This window comes from Notolabrus celidotus, chromosome 1, assembly GCF_009762535.1.
Source record: "Notolabrus celidotus isolate fNotCel1 chromosome 1, fNotCel1.pri, whole genome shotgun sequence".
NCBI lineage: Eukaryota > Metazoa > Chordata > Actinopteri > Labriformes > Labridae > Notolabrus > Notolabrus celidotus.
In genome coordinates this window covers 9086593-9107704 of record NC_048272.1, presented here as the reverse complement: position 1 = coordinate 9107704, position 21112 = coordinate 9086593, and the positions used below count along the sequence as shown (strand labels likewise).

The 21112-nt window shown below is 39.9% G+C and overlaps 1 protein-coding gene across 3 annotated transcripts in view; it reads right to left on the bottom strand.

The window, feature by feature from the left end:
* LOC117811556 (SLIT-ROBO Rho GTPase-activating protein 3-like) overlaps nt 1-21112 on the bottom strand; it is a 47394-nt gene that overhangs the window by 23216 nt on the left and 3066 nt on the right. Inside the window, exons 1-4 of one of the 3 annotated variants that reach the window (XM_034681915.1) lie at nt 18359-18876; nt 7751-7946; nt 3399-3561; nt 1729-1791 (exon numbers count right to left, since the gene is read on the bottom strand). In XM_034681915.1, the coding sequence (XP_034537806.1) occupies nt 1729-1791; nt 3399-3561; nt 7751-7946; nt 18359-18425 (489 nt within the window). In that variant the 5' untranslated portion in view covers nt 18426-18876. Of the gene's footprint in view, nt 1-1728; nt 1792-3398; nt 3562-7750; nt 7947-18358; nt 18877-21112 lie in introns of those variants that run through there. The other 2 variants (XM_034681907.1, XM_034681923.1) reach the window with 2 other exon arrangements.

Here is a 21112-nt window from a genome sequence, read left to right as displayed (position 1 = left end):
AAGGGTAAAGTTGATGAAAGCCGTAAGACTGGAAAGAAACAGGCAGAAAATCCCAAAAAAGAGCTGATAGACACTAAAAAAGGAGTGAGAGGGAAACTGGAGTGTTACACAGTCTCTGAGAAAGATCAGTGACATGCAGGTTGCAAGATATGTTGCAGTGATGTTTCAAGAGGGACTTAAAGGGATGGGGCCTGGTTTAAATCAAGCAGTAACCTCCAGTCTTAAACTTTGAAGCCCATGAGGAAGTGTTATAAACTGCTATTCATCAAGACTCCGCTTGAGGCTGGCTGCAGAAACACCGGAAACCACATAGACACCAATTCAAAAAAGATGATCTTTGCAGCATTAATTAACATGTTTACAGGCTGGTTAAAAAAATGGCTTGGCTCTGCGTAGCTAATTTCTCTATCGGCACACACTGTACGGGGGTGAATTTTTTTCTAACGCAACGGTTCAGAAGATATTAAGATTACAAGTTTTTGCCCAAATAAGGACATGACTGACTTGATTCCCGGATGGGAACACAGCTGTTGGCTAGGAGGCTCAAACCCTGCCTCTTTACGTCACACTATGCCTGGTTGAGTTCTGCTTTTCTAATATGGCTGCTGCCGTCGATTGGCTTCAAAACAGTGCTCAGGAACAGATGGGTGACGTCACGGATACTAGTCCATATCCAGCAAATCGCACAACTCATTAGAAAATAGACACAAAGAATAACAAAGTACCGCAAAAATCAGTAATGGCGTTAGCATCAATTAAAAAAAAAATAGCTGCTCTTGTAGTCCACGGTGTGTTCAAATTCAATGTGTAATATGTTCATAGTTTTTTTAACGTTGCAAGAAACCGTGCACCCTGAACAAAGTGATCCACAAAATAGAAAACCACTGCAAAACTATTTGAGTATCAGCGTGTGAAAGACTTGTCAAACTGTGTATGAAAAAACATTTACAAATACAGCTCCCCAGTCTGCCAACAGACACTTGAGTCAGCTCAGTTTTTACCTTCTTTGTGGTAAGACCACTTTTAGAAATACATAGCATGTCCTTGGTTTTCTTTTGTCTGGTTCTTTTTGCAGAGTAGCTGTAGCCAACAATACCTCAGCAATAAGATCTATAAGTAAACAGTCTGAGGTGTGTGTTGAACACATACATCAGATGAAATCACAACACAAGCTCATTTTCATCAACAAGACAAAAAGACATGAGCACTAAACACAGCTGTTTACTGCTTCCACCACACACTGGCAAATAATCCTGTGTTTAATGTCATGTGCAACACGCGTTTACACGAGTGTTCATCGAATCCAGTGCGACATAGAACACCAGAAAGAGTGACGACACACAAAAAGATGTGTGTGATTACATATGAGACAGGCTGGGAATGCTACAGTAGCTCATGTTAGCTGTGAGTACAGTGAAGCACTGCAGCACAGACTGCAGAGTCTGCTTGAAGCACAGCCGGGGGGGGAATGCTCTCTCCTTCAACGGATTCACACGGGGAGGAGGAATGCTAATTTTCTCCTCTCACCACCTCAGGAGAAGGGAGAAATGACCTGTTGGGGAGCGAGCTGCTGATAAGGCATATCTGCTGTGTGCAGTGTCAGGCCAGCTGCTTCACAAGTTACAGGTACAGGGAGGAGAAAGGATTGACGAGCCGCAGACAGCTAACATATGGGAGAGGTATAACAGGAAGGCAAAAAGACAGGGGTGGTGTTTGTGTATTACTCACCGTGTAGAGCTCATTGGTGACTTTCACTAGCTCCTCATGCATCTGGACCCCGATGTCTTTGCTCTGAAAAGAGAAAAAAAGGACATTGTTACATATTTAAAGGACAAATAAGACCACGTGTTCAAAATATCTTTGAGTAAAAACTGCATCATTGAACGGAATTGCTTTTCCGTGTGTGACTAACTTTAAGGCTGTGTGTCAGTTATACTTTGCATGTGAGGGATGTGAGCAGACATCGAAATGCTGTCATTACTCTGCACCAGAAAAGATCTAATACAATGCCCAGCGAGAGCACACAGACAAAAATAGAACAGTGCAGAAACTGCAGAACATTTCCCAAGGAGTTGTGTCACCGTTTCAGCTCAGTTACAGGAGCTAAGAGCCTATGATGAATTGGACATGTCCCATGGCGGCGGGGGGGGGGGGGGGGGGGGGGGGGGGGCTTTACAGCTAGAGGGGAGGAATGGGGCCAGCAGAGAGTGACTCTGGAAATCCTGTTGAGGGGATGTGGAGCGATGCTGAGCCCAATCAATCCTGGTTTTCTGCCACCTCTCAGGGCCCGCTTGTCAAAAAAGCAACCTTGCTTTTTTCCCCCATGTGTCAAGAATTTAACTTCAGCCCATTCAGTACACTGAAACTTTGACTCAACACATGCCAGGGTTGACTCATTTGCAGCCCCCACATGTGTTATTTATTAGCAGTGAGAGAGCACCACTGCTGAACCAGGATGCTACAGCATAACAGGATTATTGTTTTGGAGAATTCTGTCTCTAAATTCTTGCAGAGGGAGACAGTTTTTTTCTGAAGGCAGTTATTAGTCCCCCCTGTGCGCTGGCCACGAGCCATCCCATGCTCATCACTGCTCCCATCGTGACAGCGCAGAGCCCCCTAGAGGGCATAAATTACCTCATACTCCTGCTGATGTCAAATGATACTTGTCTCAAATACCTGGGGCAAATTGCTCATCACAGCCCCCTGAACCTCTGGCACTCTGTAACTCTGACATGTACTGTACCTTACACTCAGCATATGCCCTTTGAGTATTGAGAGAATAACCAAGTAAAATAGTGTCCGAAAAATCTACTAGGATGTTATAACTTTAAAAACAAGTCACCTCTAACTTCTCTCTGAACATGACTGAATGATTACCAGTTGATGTGAATCTGGCATGCAATGAGATGAACGATTTTGTGTAAAGAGCATCATAAAAAGGTTAGTGATCTGAATATAGCGAGCACACTGAGCACGGTATTGAGGAGGCAAATCCACATGAGAATAAGGGAGTTTAAAAATAGACATACAATCTCTCTCTCAAACAATGTTGGGTTTTATTTTAGACACTTGGCTCTCTCACAATTACCCGTCTACAGTAACATGACCAAATTGGCTCAGAGTGTGCGTGACTTTAGGTACAAATCCTCATCTAGGAGCACAAAAAATATATAATTTTTAACATCATTGCTCAAAAAAGAACAATAAAATCTCTATTCACATGATACCGCCTTGTGACAATCTGTATGTTCTGTTTCATTGATACATATTTTTACATATTTCTGTTGGTGTGGCGTCAAGTTCCCAGCTGTGGGCTTCAGTCATGCAATGTAAGCGAATAAGTTCTGTGACTGTGTGCGTTAGTAACATGCCCTCAACCATTCAACTCATACTCTGACCTTTTTGAAAAGTCTGATGACATCCTCGCCCACGTGTGCCAGGCGCACAATGACGTTGTTGTTGTAGATGTCGCTCAGAGTGGCGTGGTCCCGACTCTCCCGCCTGGTCTGGTCTAGGACCAAATACCAGCAGTTCACAGTGGACAGGAGATTCTGGTCTTTTCTGAAACAGTAAAGGAAAGACTTCAGAAAAAGGGACTTTTTGAACTTCCAATGTCTGTGCAGTTATGGAAGAACACCAATGAGAGTCATATGATGACACTATATGTTCTATTGCAGATATGAGAGGAAAACAAAGTAAATAAAGCGGCATAAGTCCTCAACACTTGAGTTGTTTCATGATGAGTTCAACTCAAACTGCTTTCTATCATACTTAAACATGAAGGTAAAAAAGGGCATGGAGAGACCAACACACTAAATACCTTACATTCAATCCATTGTTACAAGCTGTGGGGCTTTAATCTAAGATATAAAGGGGTCACTGCACGTTTGATAAAGAATCAGCAAAAAAGTGGGAAAGGGGCAGCTGCACACACAGGCACACACACGCACACACACACACAAACACACACGCACACACACACACACACACACACACACACACACACACACACACACACACACACAGACACACACACACACACACACACACACACACACACACAAACACACACACAAACACACACAAACACACACACATCCATGGCATGCTGACTGTGCTTGCCCCCTTGTTCAAGAGAGCATGTGAATCCAATTATCCTCACACCAGAAATTTCGTCTTTATCTTTTGTCTTTCGAGAGCATTTTCCTGTTTCTAAACCTCTAATCTGTGGAGACTACAACATAAGTATGCTTTATCACATTACTTCTTTTACGCAGCCTGTGTGTAAAAGCACCTTGTGCTATGGGCTGAAAGCCGACCTACACTGGGATCCAATCCAACCCCAGCTTAATTTCTCCAGTATTGACTGGTGAAAGGAGATGAGTGAAATTAAAATGAATGATTTATCACTTTTGAACATCTTTGTTGATGTTCAGGAGCACAACCAAGAGGAAGTCTAAAACCTGATAGCTGTTATTGTATATTTTCAACCACAGAGGCTTAAATCAGATCAAAACAAGAGCCAGCAGCTACAGGAAGAGCAACGAGCTGTGAACTTTTCCTCAGGGATTGATTAAGTATGTCTTCTTCTTCTTCTTCTTCTTCTTCTTCTTCTTCTTCTTCTTCTTCTTCTTCTTCTTCTTCTTCTTCTTCTTCTTCTTCTTCTTCTTCTTCTTCTTCTTCTTCTTCTTCTTCTTCTGGTGTTGATAATCATGAATGGGTAGTGGGCTAGCTAATACATCCCTAGCCATTAGCTATCTGCCACACAGGAAGCTGATTTCCCCAAAAGTCCAGTCCAGCAATTGTAATAATAATAATCAAATGATTTATCACAAATGACACAACAACGTTAGGGCTACAGAAGATACTTAAAATGTACTTTTATTTCCCCTCAAGTCCTACAATCACAACAGAATCCTGTAGATTTGTTGTTCTCTGTTCAGTACAAGGCTGGTTCTTTCAGCCTCAAGCTGCCGCAAGTAAGAGAGAGAGCAGCTGCTGCAGTGGAGTGGCACACAGGGGAAGTTAAAAGAGCTAGCTTGCTAACAAAGGGGTGACAGAAAGAGATAAGACATTACATAACATGCTGCTAATGTGAAGAGCTGCTATACTGCCACGTCAGTCTAATCTAATCTAGAACTGTGTTAATCCAGACGGAAATTGCTGAAATAAAATATAGATTATTATAATGATGCAGTGGGACTTTCTGCAGTTCTTCTTATAAACCCCTCCGCAGCATCATCGACTGTATCTTCAATCAGGAATGTAGCAGATATTTTTGACTCTAACCTCAATTTTTGAAGACAGTATGAAAGAGTAGTCATGACTCATTTTCTATCAGCTGCTTAAGAACTTTGATCAATTTTATTCTTAGACAGGTTTGTTCATTCTCTAAGGTGTGTTGTAACTGTGGTCTTCTACAGATGGCTGTAGTTCTCGGCAAATGCAAGCCTCTGCATTCAGCCTGTATACCAAAATCTGATGAGAGGCATCAATAATTTAACAGCGTGTACCATTAATTAAGAATCAGAAGACAGGAAATAATTTAGTAAGTCCTCATGTAATCGGGACTGGTCGAGTTATCTTTTTTCTCATACCAGTTTTTAACTCTGTTTATTGATACATGTTTATTGTTTGATCTTTCTGTCTGGATGAATCATGTTGATAAGTATGTAAACTAAGTACGACAGAAAGGAGATTTTAAAAGTTCTGTCTATGGCGAGTTAAAAGAGTTGCACCCTGGTGCTAAAGGTAACCCCGAGTACCGGGCATCAGCAACTTCTTTCTGCTTCTCCTTTCATCCTTGAACACTTTGATAAAAAAACATGAACAAGCTCTCCCTACAGGCCGTCCTTTCAAGCGGAGCAGGTGTTTGATCCCGTACATGATACCAGGAACCTGACTGTAAATCTCTGGCTGTCGGATGCTCCTGAATACGGATGAAACTGTAGTATTCAGGACACAAAGGAGTTGATGCAGAACTGTTCATGTACAATGACAGAAGGAGGTTTTCTACATGACAGGCTAGAAAAAAAAATACAACAATTTCTGTTTCACAGCAAGGGCTCTGAATTATAAAGTAGAAGGAGCTGCAAACTGCACTACAGTCAATGACAATATGAACACATACTGGATTATTTAACTACTCTGGAACATGTTTAATAGAAATGTTCTTTTGAACAAGGTGCACTTAGTCATCCCCTCTTATAATGACGTCTTTCTTGCAGCCACTTTGTGGTGGAAGGCTTTTTAAATGTTCTTTGACAATCTCCTGCCAGCTCCTTTATTATATCCGATGCAAGAAATCAAAATCTGAAAGCTTCACAGATAAGAAAAAACAGGCCTGTCATAAGTATAGTTTAAAAAAACAAAAAGAAAAGTGAAATGAGAAAGACTGAGAGCGAGCTCTTAAAGTCAGGGGAGACAGTGTGGGATTATTAATGATAGAGCCTGAGTTAGTCCATTGTAGTCTATGAGTATGAATCTAGCCTTTGACAGAGAGACATAATGATGACCATTTAATGTGACGTTGGGGGGGGGGGGGATCTGGGGCAGCAGAGTGCAGGGAGAAGTCATGCAATGTCTCTCTTGCAGGGGTCTCCCTTTGAGGGAACGCTCCATTTATCAATGTCCCAGTGACGGGAGCTCTCCGCCGTGATTACACTTTACGTCCAATCGGCCGGAGAGACTGAAAGAGAGACGGAAGAGCTTCTCCTGAATAAACCAACGTGTTTCTTACGCATGACTGACACACCCAGGTCACATGAAAGGGTGTGCTGCTGCCTATGAATCAATTACACAGGCTGTGCTGTAGTGCTTTAAAAGGTGAGGTTAATTTCCTGGACTGCTGGTTTAATTCTACCACAGCAGGTGCTGGAAAGGATTCTTCAGACAGATTATAACCTTATCTTCCATCCACTTATTAGTAAGTTTAATCACATTCATTTGTCTATTTCCAAGTTGGGAGGCAAACTTTCTCCAAGTAGGTTTTAACTGAGCATGACCCAGTATCTCTATATCTTTTCTGATCATTAATTTCCTTTTATTTATGACTACCGATTAACATCAAGCATTAACTGCATATATCTACACAGAATCTTTTTAAAGTCACCATGAGCTGCAGGCTTGTTTTGGCACATTCTGCAGGCTATGTTTGTCTCATGGCCACATATCTCTCTGCACAAACACTCAAAGAAAAGAAAAAAAGTAAATGAAAGGAAAATAGCTCACCTTTCTTTGTCTGTCAACTCTCTAAATGAGGCTGTGGTTTTATTTTTGTTTGGCTGTTGAGATTTCTTTTTGTATATTTGGGACTAGCGTGAAGTTGAATGGAAATGAAATGACAGTCACGTACTGTGGGGTGGGGTGGATTGTCTGACCTAGTTGGGAGGAACACAGCAGCCTGAGGCCACAAGCTTCCTTGGCCCTGGCTTCATTTCAGGTCATTTCTTCTGCATTTATCCCTGCTCTCCTTTTTGTAGTTTATCTCTCTCTCTCTCTCTCTCTCTCTCTCTCTCTCTCTCTCTCTCTCTCTCTCTCTCTCTCTCTCTCTCTCTCTCTCTCTCTCTCTCTCTCTCTCTCTCTCTCTCTCTCTCTCTCTCTCTGTCTCTGTGTCTCTCTGTGTCTCTCTGTGTCTCTCTGTGTCTCTCTCTCTGTCTCTGTGCACCAACGATCAATATGAGATATGTAGGAGTTATTTCCCAGTCAAAAATGTTTGATACAAATGTTCCAGTGCTTGGGGTAAACTCACTTGAAGTGCTGGTGCTCTCTTGAGGTGCGGATCTTGGCGGAGTAGCGCTCGGCCAGCTTGTCCAGGCCTCTTGAGTACTCAAGCTGGAGCTCGGCCTTTCTGCGGAAGAACTCCTGCAGGTCCTGAAGCAGCTGCAGCCTAGACTCTGACTGCTGCTCCAGACATCGGAACTGCTCCACCAGCTGGTTACGAATCTCTGCATACACAAAAAAAAGAGGACCACCTTAAGGACAAACAGAACCTCTCTGGAGGGGGGAGGCTGACATGCTAGGTCTAACTTCTGCCTGCCAGACAGTGCTGCAGGTCAAAATTAACCCACACACAACAACAAGCACAAGAACTATTAAAATATCAAAGTCATCATAATCGGATAAATTCGGATGTCAAAGTGAATTTGTCTGCCATGTGTGAATGTGTGTGTACACGTGTGTAGTGAAAGGGAAGAAGGGAGGGAGTGTGGGGGTGTCTAAATGCTGGGGTTGCACACGTGCATATGAGATGCATGTCTGATGATTGCAGCAGACAGCATGGAAAATGTAAAATAGGTCAGCTTCTGAAACAGCATTGTGCTGAGCGAGCCTTCACAGAAGTTTGTTGTGAAAAAATTGCAGGCATTTTTTTTTTTTGCGAGATCACTGTGGTTTTCTGCTTGGAAACCCACTGCTCCTATTCATAGTCTGAGAATGAGGAGGAAAACTGAGGTTTTGTTGTAGAGTGTTTAAAGTGGAGATGATAAGGCATTCTGAAATAGGTACAAAGTTCTTAAAATATACTGCTTTTTATTGTAAAAGTAACACCAATTGTAGCCCACATGAACTCTTTCTTCTTTGGAATATACATGATTTCCTTTATGTACCCGATTGAAGAGGTCAGAATTTTTTTTTGTATGGTGTTTTAATACAGTAATGTTAATTATAAGTTACTTTTGAATTGTGATGAAACATAATTAAGATTATAGTTCAAACTTCAAAGTTTTCAAAAGATCCACACAAAAGCTCCCAGCTGGTCAGCTTGTATTGGCAGTCCTCTCTGATATGGGGTGATAGAAATGTCCACTGAAGATATTATATCACTTTTAGGATCTCATATTAACACTGTAAAAGAAAGACAAATAACATCTCACTTATCCTATATAGTGTTTATTGGAAGGATGTCATAAATCTAGTGGCCAGTGGTTCCTGTAGGAGCAGCTTCAGATACCCCATATACTGCATCATCTCAGAGTCCAGATTTGAGACACATACTCGACATCACTATTAGGAAATTCCTAAAACTCTCAATAATATTAAAATATTGCAAATATGGGGCACTGGTGGCCTAGCGGTCTAAGCGCCCCACATACAGAGGCTACAGTCCTCTTCGCAGGGGTCGCTGGTTTGATTCCTGGCCGGTCGACCATCTCCTGCATGCCTTCCCCCACTCTCTACTCCCCACATTTCCTGTCTCTCTTCACCTGTCCTATAAAATAAAGGCAAAAAGACCAAAAATATAACTTTATATATATATATATATATATATATATATATATATATTGCAAATGTGTATAAAAACAAAAACAAAAATAATTTAAAAGGTTCCAATTGTATATTGAAGCATTGTTGGGCACTTCACAACACAAAACTTTTTCAATGTTTAAAAGGCAAACTTCATTCACTAATTGTGTTGGTTTTAAATATTTTTCAACCATAAGATCATGATATCACTACATAATTTTGCTTTGAATCAATACATAAGCATACTAAATACCTGACCAGCCTCATCAAAACCTCATCATGATTGATCTAACAATCAGCAGCTGAGGGTGTGGAAATATGAGCCCACATCTGTGGATTAAACCCCCTCACAAACGCACACAGTGGGCACAAACCAGGCCTTTCGGTCTGTAAGATAATACGAAGCAATTGTGGATCATTGAGATGGCTAAAGAATCCATTATGACAGACTGTTTCAACCATGCATATGATTTCTGTGTGCTGAAAAGAAACTCTGTAGAAATGCATCAATGGAAAAGATGTCCCAACAGAAGAATAGTCCTTTTGTTTACTTCTAAATGCTGTTTCTGTATCTAGAAAAAAAAAAAAGAGGATTTCAAAAATGCCTCCCCCATCGTCTGTGAGTGAAAAATGTGAATGAAAGAAGTACTAACGAGGGAGACTGGGTAAATATGGAGTCCCTTGCTGTTTGGAAATGTACCCCTCCTGGTCCCCATAGTTGCCCAGTTGCCTGGTTACATGCCTCTGGAGGCATCTCAATGAGAGCAGGCCAGTTCCCTGTTCTGACAGTTGCAGACTCGCAGCAATCAGTCTGTTTAGCATAAAGACAGAGGACAAGGACAACTTTCTGTGCTTTGAAATACTCAATAATCAGTCTGTGCTGATGAGCAAGTCAACAATCAAGTTCAAAAATAGACAGAATTATTACCGTGATATACTCCTGTGCTTTTATAGACTGAAGCAGTATTTGTTGACTTGAATCATTTGTAATCACACAGTGACAGTGCAAAAGAATAGACAGAGCATAATGAGCCAATCTGAATTGATTTAACTGCATCATTTTATCAGTGCAACATCAAATAGACTCATGATATTTGCTTTCGCTCTCCGGTGAGCAAGTTATTTTTAGAACTTAAACTGTTACTAGGGACTGTGCAGTACTGGGCTACATTCAATGAATGATTCAGGCCTTTGCAGAGTAATGCATAATTACGAGGAAGCAAGCAAGGAGTTCAAGTGAATAATATACAGAGATGTAACCCTCAAAAGCTAACAGAGGTGTCTTTTCATTTTTTAAATGATAACACAAAAGCATAGATGTCCTTAGTTTAAAAACAGCCATGTGCTGAACCCGGTTTTCTGCCTGGGTACAGTGGTTAGCCAATACAAATTAACTGTTCTACACACAGAGGTTTTTGGATTTCTATGTAACAGGACTGTACCACGACTGCAATTAAAGATGCATGGTATGACGGCTTCCTAAAGTTGAAGCCAAAATATCGGAAGCCCCATGGTTACCCCCAATTTACAATGAGTTTTTACCATGCTTATTTGTGTCCCTGTGTTAAGTTTTCTGAGAATTTTAGATAAGTGGTTTGATGCTATAAAATGGGATATGTTATAATTGACAGTTCTGTTGACAAATGCAGCTCCTATGACACTCTGTGCACAGGATTATTATTATTTTTTATTATTTGTATCATTATTTTAACCATTAGTATTTGAATCATTGATTTAACATTTATTTATCTTATTCAATTATTTATTTATCTATTTATTTCTTGTATTCACCTGATCTTGTTAACGCTACCTTATCTTTAGCTTTTCTTTCCACTATGACTTATTTTATTAATTTTACTGTATTGATTTTATTTTATTTTGAAGTATTTTATTTATAATCCTGCCTTTTATCATTTTACCATTGCTGTTGTTTTCTGTCTCTCTGTTATTCCGTGAAGCACTTTGGGCTGCATGTTTTTATGTATGAAAGGTGCTATATAAATAAAGTTGAGTTGAGTTGAGTTGAGAATTAGCATTTTAGGAAGAATGGAGAAATAGAAAAAAAGGCCAACACAAGTTTCATAGAACTATCCATAACTTGAGTGTCTTCTTTAACCAGGAAGTTGTAGGAAGGGGCTGTAGACTATACCAATCTAAGTGATCTATGCATCTAAAACCCTCCATAAACTACAACTGGTTCAAAATTCAGCCGCCCGTATCATCACACGCACCACCTCCATCCACCACATCACACCCATCCTGCAACAGCTCCACTGGCTCCCCATCACAGACCGGATCAACTACAAAATACTTCTCCTCACATTCAAATCCATACACAACCTCGCCCCTCTATATCTCTCTGATCTCCTCCATACTGCCACACCTGTCCGCACCCTCAGATCCTCCTCCTCCATCCACCTCACTGTCTCCCCTGCTCGCTTTGTTACCATGGGGAGCAGAGCCTTCAGCCTCTCTGCTCCCCAGCTCTGGAACTCTCTCCCACCTGACCTCCGTAATACTGACTCACTCCCACATTTTAAATCCAAACTCAAAATTCATCTGTTTAGACTGGCTTACTCCATCTGACTGGCTTACTCCATCTGACCACAACTCCACTGCCCATTCACTTAAAACCTTTTAAATTGTGTTTTATTTACTGTGTGTTATTAAAACTCTTTGTTTTAATGATGTAAGGTGACCTTGAGTGTTAAGAAAGGCACCTATAAATAAAATGCATTATTATTATTATTACTTTATTATTATTATTATTATTATTATTATTATTATTATTATTATTATTATTATTATTATCTGTAAGTGAATGTGTGTTTTTGGTTAGCAGAACCATGGAACCATGGATGGAACATCAGCCAATGACTGCGCAGACTCTAGCTCCAAACATGTCACAAGCGTAAATTGTAAGCCAAGACGGTATTTTTGCTTCACATGCGTAAAACGTGAGGAGTTAAAGATGGATCACCAAACTTTATATACAGTCAATGGACTTCACCCATTTGATCAGTTGTTATTTTTCTGCTAACCCAAATGGTTGACATTCTTTATAAAGCATAATTTTTTTGGATAATCCAAAAATGTTTGATGGGATAAGGGGCGCAGATTAACTTCTCTATCTGCTCACCTCCTGTATAATTATTGTGAATGGGAAAATTGGCCACAGCGACAAAGCGTTTTTTGGACCAGGATCTAAACACCTTTGATTCTGCTGTAAAGTCTAACATTTTGATAAGTATCCAAATAGGTGTTGTCTCTTTCCTTGGTTCAGTCCCAAGTGGCTGATCATGGAACTGCATGCAAACTGGATTCATTTTAGACACTAAAGCTCAAAAGTATTACTATAGATTTAGGTATAACCAGTTTTGCCTGAAGTCTTGGCTACATACATCTAAATTCCAGCCACAAAGGTACAGAATGTCCCTCTACCTGATCAGCCACATTGCCCTGTCACGTGTGATAACCGTCTGAAGGTTCTATGTGTAGAAAAGAAAAGTGGCAGCCTGAGGCCAGCTGTTATAAGGCCTTGACCTCCTCTTTTACCCTGCAGATTCAAAAGAACAAACTATGTCCACCCACCAAGTTCAAACACAGCTTGTCTGCGATGGCTACATGCTTGGATATCTGACAGAAAGAGCAGACAAAATAAGAAACTATCGGTCACTTTTGCCTTGCAGCGTTGCCTGTAAGCCTCCTGTGCTGCTGCAGCAGACAGAACTCCAAATATCACATAGAGAGGATCCCCTGTCACCGTTGTAGCCTGCTCAGATTAGCCTAGCATGGCTCTTGCAGTGGCCAGCAGCAGTCTCTGGGCTGTGTCTGCAGTTAGCCATGCATGGCTAGTCACATGTGGCCTAACGCAGACTGACACGTTGACATAATTTGGTACAAATCAAGGCTGTGTTCTGTGAACGCTTGTCTTCTGAATGCAGTAATGGCTATGGTATGCCTTTACAGACTACTTGCTTGAGTTCACATTTCTTCCTCCACACAAATATCTGCAACAAGGAAAGGCATCACTGTTTGTGTAGCCACAGGGCAGGAAAATCCAGAGTGTGGTGTCCCGAATTCCAAGTAGTTTTCTCTTTAAATCTTTTATCTGTCCACCCTGTGTTTGTTACCTGTCAACACAACAAAAAGGGACCATGGAAATTGAGATGCTGCTAAGGGTTGTAACGCAACTCTGACTTTTAAGAGAGTATCAGTCTGAACATTCCTTCTTTATGATGAATCCACACAGAGGGGTGTGTCTAAATACTTATTATGAAATGTGCTTCTACATGAATATGGTAGCAACAACCACAAGGCATTACTCTACGAAAATCAGATCAATTTTCAAAATAATCAGGGAAATTCAATCTTCGAAACAGAATTATTAAAACTGTTACAGAATGTGATTAATATCACCAGCTATTCAATTTCAGTTTGGTTTAGGAACTGAATATATAAAATCCATAAATAGAAAACCCACATAGCCATTGTTTCCTTCCTCAATAAACACAAATCTTACAAATAACTGTTTACAATTTACCCTATTACAGCAATTTGCGCACACGAATAAAACAGCTGGACTTCAAACAGATCACATGGCGTTGAAGATAATGTTGCCTCCAGCTATGAGCACAGCATAACGCATTATGAAGGGTATCCCCTCATTTCCTTGTGATTTGGTTTCAAGATCAGCATAGAGATACCTCATGCGTGCTGACTACACTCTCTTGAATGATGTTAACTGAAACACATGAAGAAGAAAAAGGAAACTAGCATACAGTGTTTTAGAACGGCTCACCATATGTGGTTACAAACAAAAAACATATTCTCGATGCTTTTGATGAATAAATGATGACTAACTGTTATATCACAAGGCTGTACGTCCTGTTTGTGATTGTTTAATAAGTCATCAATGAATCAGAGCCGCCATGTGGTCATCATTTCAAATACAGGCCCCAACCTGTAAAGATTTTGATTCAAATCACACAACAAAAATCACTGTTCAAATGTGACCAAGATGCCACTGTTTGCTTCAATGTGGCATGCTGAAAGGTACCACAAAGACCAGTGTGTACCTGATTGAACTGCTGTACAGTCAGCAACTCAGCTTTATTGGAGGCCAGTGTCAGTGTCGGAGTAAAGCTCCCACAACTCTGCACTGATCTAAGCCCAGTTTGCAAATGAGCTTTAGATGTCAGCTTAAAAGCTTTTCCTGAAACTGAGACGAGAGACGGAGCTCTGATGGCTCTCTAGCAGCCACAAAGTTGGTGTGGTCACCAGAGAGAGAGAGAGAGAGAGAGAGAGAGAGAGAGAGAGAGAGAGAGAGAGAGAGAGAGAGAGAGAGAGAGAGAGAGAGAGAGAGAGAGAGAAGGAGTCAAACAATCAAACAGACAAAGAGAAGGACAGAGACAAAGTAAACCACACCTCAGCCAGCTACATGCAAATCATACTTTTCATACTAGACACATGTTAACTAGCTTTAGTCATTTCTGATTTATGCAAGTCCTCCAGAGGAAAGGTCAAAATTAAGTAACCAAAAGGAAAACCTGACTCATTTGAAAAATAAACCCATTTACTTATTTTCACCACTGACCACAACTTCATCAACATAATTGTCATTGCCATGTCATTGATGTTGTTTCACTGGTCTATATATGTTCAAGGATTTGGCATACATTCCCACTAGTTCTTGCTTGACTGAAATACTGATTTAATTTAAAATTAATAACATATTTTCAGTAGGTGGCTGCCCTACATGCAGGCAACAGCATAAGTGCATGAAAGTTTTAAACCTGGGCAGGGCAACTTTGGAGAAACCAGCAAGAGTAAGCTACATTTGAAAATATCTGAACAAAATAATTTGAAGCCACTTTCTCATAACATGAATGTGTACATCCCGACCATGCTAAAGACCACAAAACACCATTGGGACAGGAGGATCACTTGCACCATTAACTATGTCAAACTACCATTCCCTACCATTAGTGGGATACTTGCTTGCTAGTTTTAGAGCTGAGAAACTATCTCTCATGCAGGAAGGTATAGATGGATAGTTATACAGGCTGTTTAAATATAGTTATTTTTTCCATCAGGGTCTTGGATATCCTTATCACTTTAAAGATGTAGAGAGACTTGGTGAAAAAAAAAAGACTTCTGAAACAAATTTCATACCCCAGACTCAATGTTGAGAAAAAACAACAGACAGATAAAATACAATCCCTCAAGTTAAATAAAATCTAGCATGGAATAATAATAATAATAATAATAATAATAATAATAATAATAATAATAATAATAAGGAGAAATAATACGAATCAGTCCAGCTCGACCTTTGCAGGTGATTCTAAAGCTAAATTCACAGACCAGGCTAAATCAAAGACTTAAGAAACAGGTTTATCATATCAAATTGAAAATGACACAGGAGAGGGGCTATTTACCACTGTCGTATGTTCATTGTGAAGCTAATGAGCAAAGCTAAGCTAAAGCCAATGACAGGATGTGAAGTGGTTAGTCAGCTAGCTTGGGTTAGCATACAATGGAAAACTGGGCAAATTAGCTGACAAAGCTATGTCCAAAGGTCAGCTAACTAGTAGCTTATCAGTGTCAAAAATTGAGTTGCCAATCCACCAATATCTTGTTTTTTTAGTCCGCAAAAATATAAACAATCAGTTGTGTAAGCAGTGGTGGACAAAGTACACAGCTTCATTACTAAAGTCAAAGTATAGATACTCTAGGTCAAATATTACTCCAATACAAGTGAAAGTTGCTCTGTCAAATTATTACTTGAGTTAAAGTACTGGAGTACTTCATTTTAAAAATACTTAAGTTTTCAAAGTACTTCATAAACAATCTCAAAACATTGTATTTTCAAAATACATAAATGCAGTCAAGACTACATAGAAGTACATTCTGTTACATTCTGTTTATTTAGAAACCATTACTTGAAATCTCTAAAAACTATACCATGGAATAAAAACAGCAACTAAGTTACTCCAAGCACAGTCAAGAATTATCCGCCATCATTACCACCTCTAAATGAACTGCCTGATCTGAGTGAAATTTGCTCTGTTTGCTCCACGTTAAACCGTGGAGATGCACGATATACAGGTACGACTAAACCACTGAGACAAACAGAACTACACAAACACATTTTACTGTCTTAGGATCAGATTTCAGAAAAAATATGGAAATTCATGAGCTGACTTCAAAGCAAAATTAGTGAGTAACTAGAGCATTGATAGAAATGTAGTGGAGTCAAAAGTACAATAATTGTCTTCTGAATGTAGTGGAGTAAAAGTAATAAGGTCCCTCAAAAAATAATACTCAAGTAAAGTACTCAAGAAATGTACTTAAGTACATTACTCAAGTAAATATACTTTGTTACTGTCCACCACTGTGTACAAGTGGGTTAGCTTTCTGTCTTAGGGAAATCACTGTACTGCTCCAAGAAACAGGCTAGCTTGTTTCTTAAGTTTTAAGTGTTTAGCTTAGATAAGATAACAGTCTGATAAATATTTTGAGAACAGATATGAGAAAGAAGTTCACCCTCATCAAACATTTTGATTCAAAAATCTATAAGGATATATAATGTGCAATTTTTTTTTTCCCCTAAGAGTTTGTAGTAAAGCTAATTAGTGCACAATTTCCTGCTATTCCTTTCACTCAGCAAATGGCCTATGTTGTTGTTCTGTAAGGTAAACAATTACATTGCACTCTTTGCACTTTTTAGATTTGGAACAATCTGCATTTAAACTGCAGCAAAATCTACAATTAATGTATGCATTCAATAAAACCTACTTTAACCCACCACAGCTAATGAAAGAAGACAGCTGCAGGAACACATTGCATCTTGAGATTTCCATACCCTTCAAATATTACATCCTTACACCTACCCTGAGTTTAGTTTCATATGGTGTTTTCTCTTCCAGGTCTGCTTTATTATTTGCATGCTTTTGACTTCCCACTGCAGTCCTGTTGATTAATTTTGAACCAAAGGGTCTAAACCTAAGCACAGGCTGGTTTCACACCCTGCGGCCATACTGTTGTAGGATAATTTTAATTCTACTGGACATAATATATATGATGTATACTAGTGTGAGTATTGCACTGAGTTGTCATGTCTGAAAATGGTAACAAGTTCTAGAGGGAAAAGCTCAGCTCATCTCTGTGAAGAAAAAAAAAACCTGTCATATGAGCAAAACCACAAACGCAAGAAGGTGATGCAGAGCGTGTTGAAGTTGACACTGCTGGAAGTCGTCTCTAAAGTCTGATAGATAAACCACCTATATACATCCTGCACTGTCTGTTCCAATCTAGCATCAGTGTTCAACACTCGCCTCTCTCTCTGGGTGGTTTATCCAGTCACATATTTAGCAGCAGACAGTCAATCCTTTCATGCTTCATAATTCATACCAACAACATACATTATGTATGGACTTTCTGAATTGTTTGCTGTGTGATCTTTCCCAGCATTTCCTCTCACCCCTTGATACTACACTTTGTCCTGGAGTACCAGGGAAATACTCATAGTTGCTAACCCTATTTTGCCCTTTAAAATGGTGTAGGTTGCCACTAAACAATTCTATGTAAAATGTGACATTTCTTATAAGAAGAAGTTGCAGTGTGGCCAGATGTCTCCAAATATTCCGCATGAGTACCTGAGGTGCATGACCTACAGTCTATTGGAAAGCTTATCCAAGGTGAACTGGTGCATTCCCTTGTTGGGTGTGCAGCATCAAGACAATCTGACAGAATTAACCAGATGCACTTTGAAACAAATTACCAAGCTCCAGTGGTTAACATGGCCACACATGCAGGGTTAGGCATGTTATGGATCTCAACAGTCATTTTGCGTACATGAACCGGTTCAACCAAGTTAATTACTGTATCATAGATTTCAAGAAATAGACGTATCCCTAGTTAAATTGTGATTAATTAAGGGAACATTTTCCAAACAGATGCTAAAAATAAATGCTGTCATCTATAACTGTACAAATCTGTCCCACCCAACAGCACTGCACACTTGAGAGCCATACAAAGCTTGAAGTTACGCAATAGTGCCTTCACACACTCAAACAGAATAACAATACGATCAGGCCTGCACGTTACCAACCTTTCACTTGGGTCTCGTATTCGGCAATAATCTCTTTGTCCTTCTTGACTTTCGCCTGAGATGACATGTTGGGGAGCAGGGATTGTGCAATCCTCGGGCAAGAATTAGCGTATCTGTTGCCACAATGCAGCGATTTGCCCGTCTGCAGTCCGCTCAGGAGTAGTTGAGAAACAATCAGATGCGAACCATCGCTCGCCTGACACAACTTCTTCTTCGTGGATCAAACGCGCTTGAGGCTCTGCGTGGTTGCCGTGCTGCGTTCAAGGCGACGTCGATCTAAAAGTGCATAATAATGATCTTCCTCCCTGACCACTCCTCGTCAGCAGCGCTCTTCAGTGGATCGGAAAACAATTCACGTTTGATGTTCATTTGATGGCAGCTTCATAACATCGAGTCTCTCTCTCTCTCTCTCTCTCTCTCTCTCTCTCTCTCTCTCTCTCTCTCTCTCTCTCTCTCTCTCTCTCTTCCCCCCTCTCTCTGCAAGTTCAATGCTGCTGCAGAAAAGGCTGAATGGACGTGAAAGTCAATGTGAGACTCCTCCCACAACCCCCTCCTTTTCTTTCTTCACCACTTTTTCTTCTCATGTATCATTTCAGATTGGTCTGAGAGAACTGATAATCAAACCCCTGCTTCTAATATAAGCAGGTAATGTATAAACCAGCTAAAATATACATAAAGCATATGCTGATTATTAAGACAGGTTTGTTTCCAGGATATCTACATTAACTTGATGTTTAATCTCAGGCAAGCTGGCCAACAACTTCTATATGTTGCTTAATTATTAAATTAAAGAGGTTAGAATATGTCTTACATTGAAAATATAGGCTGCACCTACTCATCCCTAAAGCTATTGTATTGAAATAGTACAAATACGGAACCTCAAATATTGAAACAGAAATTTCCAGTTTGATGCCAGCAACAAAATAGTTGGTACCATTATATGGCATCACCTCTTTTAACAACAATCTGTTAATGTTTGGGAGCCAAGGAGACGAGTTTCTGGAGTTGTGGAAGTGAAATACTGTCCCTATCTTGGCCGATATAGGATTTCAGCTGCTCAACAGTTTGGGGTCTCTTTTCTTGTACCTTTTGTTTCAATGGATGGCAGGTAAGCCATTTTAGCAGTTGGACTCTACTACTACAGGGTCATGATATTGTAATCTGTACAGAATTTGGTTTGGTATTGTCCTGTTGTAATTTGCAAGGTCTTCCTTAAAAAAGGGATTGTCTGAATGGCAGTATATGTTGATCCAAAAACTGTATATATTCACCGATGTTTAAACTAGCCATGCCATTGGCACGTATGCATCCAATACCATCAAAGATGATGGCTTTTGAACTGTGTACTGATAACATGGCGTCCATGATTTCCAAAATAATGTCAAATGTTGATTCCTCAGACCACAGTACAGTTTTCCACTTCACCTCAGTCCATCCTAAATCAACTCAGGTCTAGAGAAGTCACAAGCTGGATTGTGTTTACATTTGTTTTTCTCCTTGTATGGTACCGTTTTGTGACCGGTACAAATTGTACTCACAGAGGGTGGTTTGTGGAAGTGTTGAAATGCAGTGATTTCCACTACAGAGTCATGCCTGATTATGATGCAGTGGTGACCAAGGGACAGAAGATCACTGCCATCCAGTATTTGTTTTTGGCCTCGTCGTTTTTGTAAAGAGCTTTCTCTTGATTATCTGATTTGTTTAATGATATTATGTACTGTAGATCAGGGGTTCCCAAATTTTTCTGCCTGCAACCCCCAAACCATAGGTGCCAAAGACTCGCGACCCCCACTGTCCCTCAAAGTGATTTAATGTGGCTTCATTTAGCTCATCTGGCAACAAATAAAGGCAGAAAACTCATTACATTTTCTATTTTCAAGGTTTTATTTCAAATTTGGCAGCTATTTTTGTCGATAATTTTTACTATAATGGGTAAAATGTACTATTTTTAGATAACTTATTTTTTAAAAAACATTCTGGAAGACATCTCACGACCCACCATTTGTGTCTCGCGACCCCCCAGGGGGTCCTGATCCACACTTTGGGAACCCCTGCTGTAGATGATGAAATCCCCCAATTATTTGCAATTTTACACTCATGAACATTACTCTGACATAGTTGGACTAGTTGTTCCTGAACCTTCTCTCATTTTTACCACTGAGATACTCTGCCTCATGTGTCATGTTACTAGCCAGACTCAAATGAACCTCATTATTTGGTAGTTGGTCCTTTAAGCATAATACAACTTTTTCAGTGTTCAATGCTCCTGTCCCAACTTTTTGGAAATGTGTTGCTGACATCAAATTTAAATTGAGTATATGTTTTTGATGTAAAACAAATCTGTTTCAACATTCAATATGTTGTCTTTGCACTAGATTCAACTACATATAGGATTTAAACGGTATGCAAACCATCAGAATCTGTTTGTCAACATTTTACAGAGCATTACAACTTTCTGGAATTGAGGTTGTAGAAAAAATCAACCATGCAGTTAAACATTCTGCTAGGCTAGGTGAGGTCTTCAAACGTCTTGTTTCAACCCACAGGTAATCAGTTCACTATCATAAGGCAACTAAGGTACAATAGGCTTATATTTAAGAAGTTCAAATTTGCAAATATTTGGTATCAGTGCTTCAAAAAATACACTTGGGATTAATTTGTTGGCAAGATCACCTTTGGTTGATTTTCTCCCAATCCACCTTAAGACTAATAGTTTCAAGCTTCAAAATGTAAACAAAAAATAATCTGCTTGAG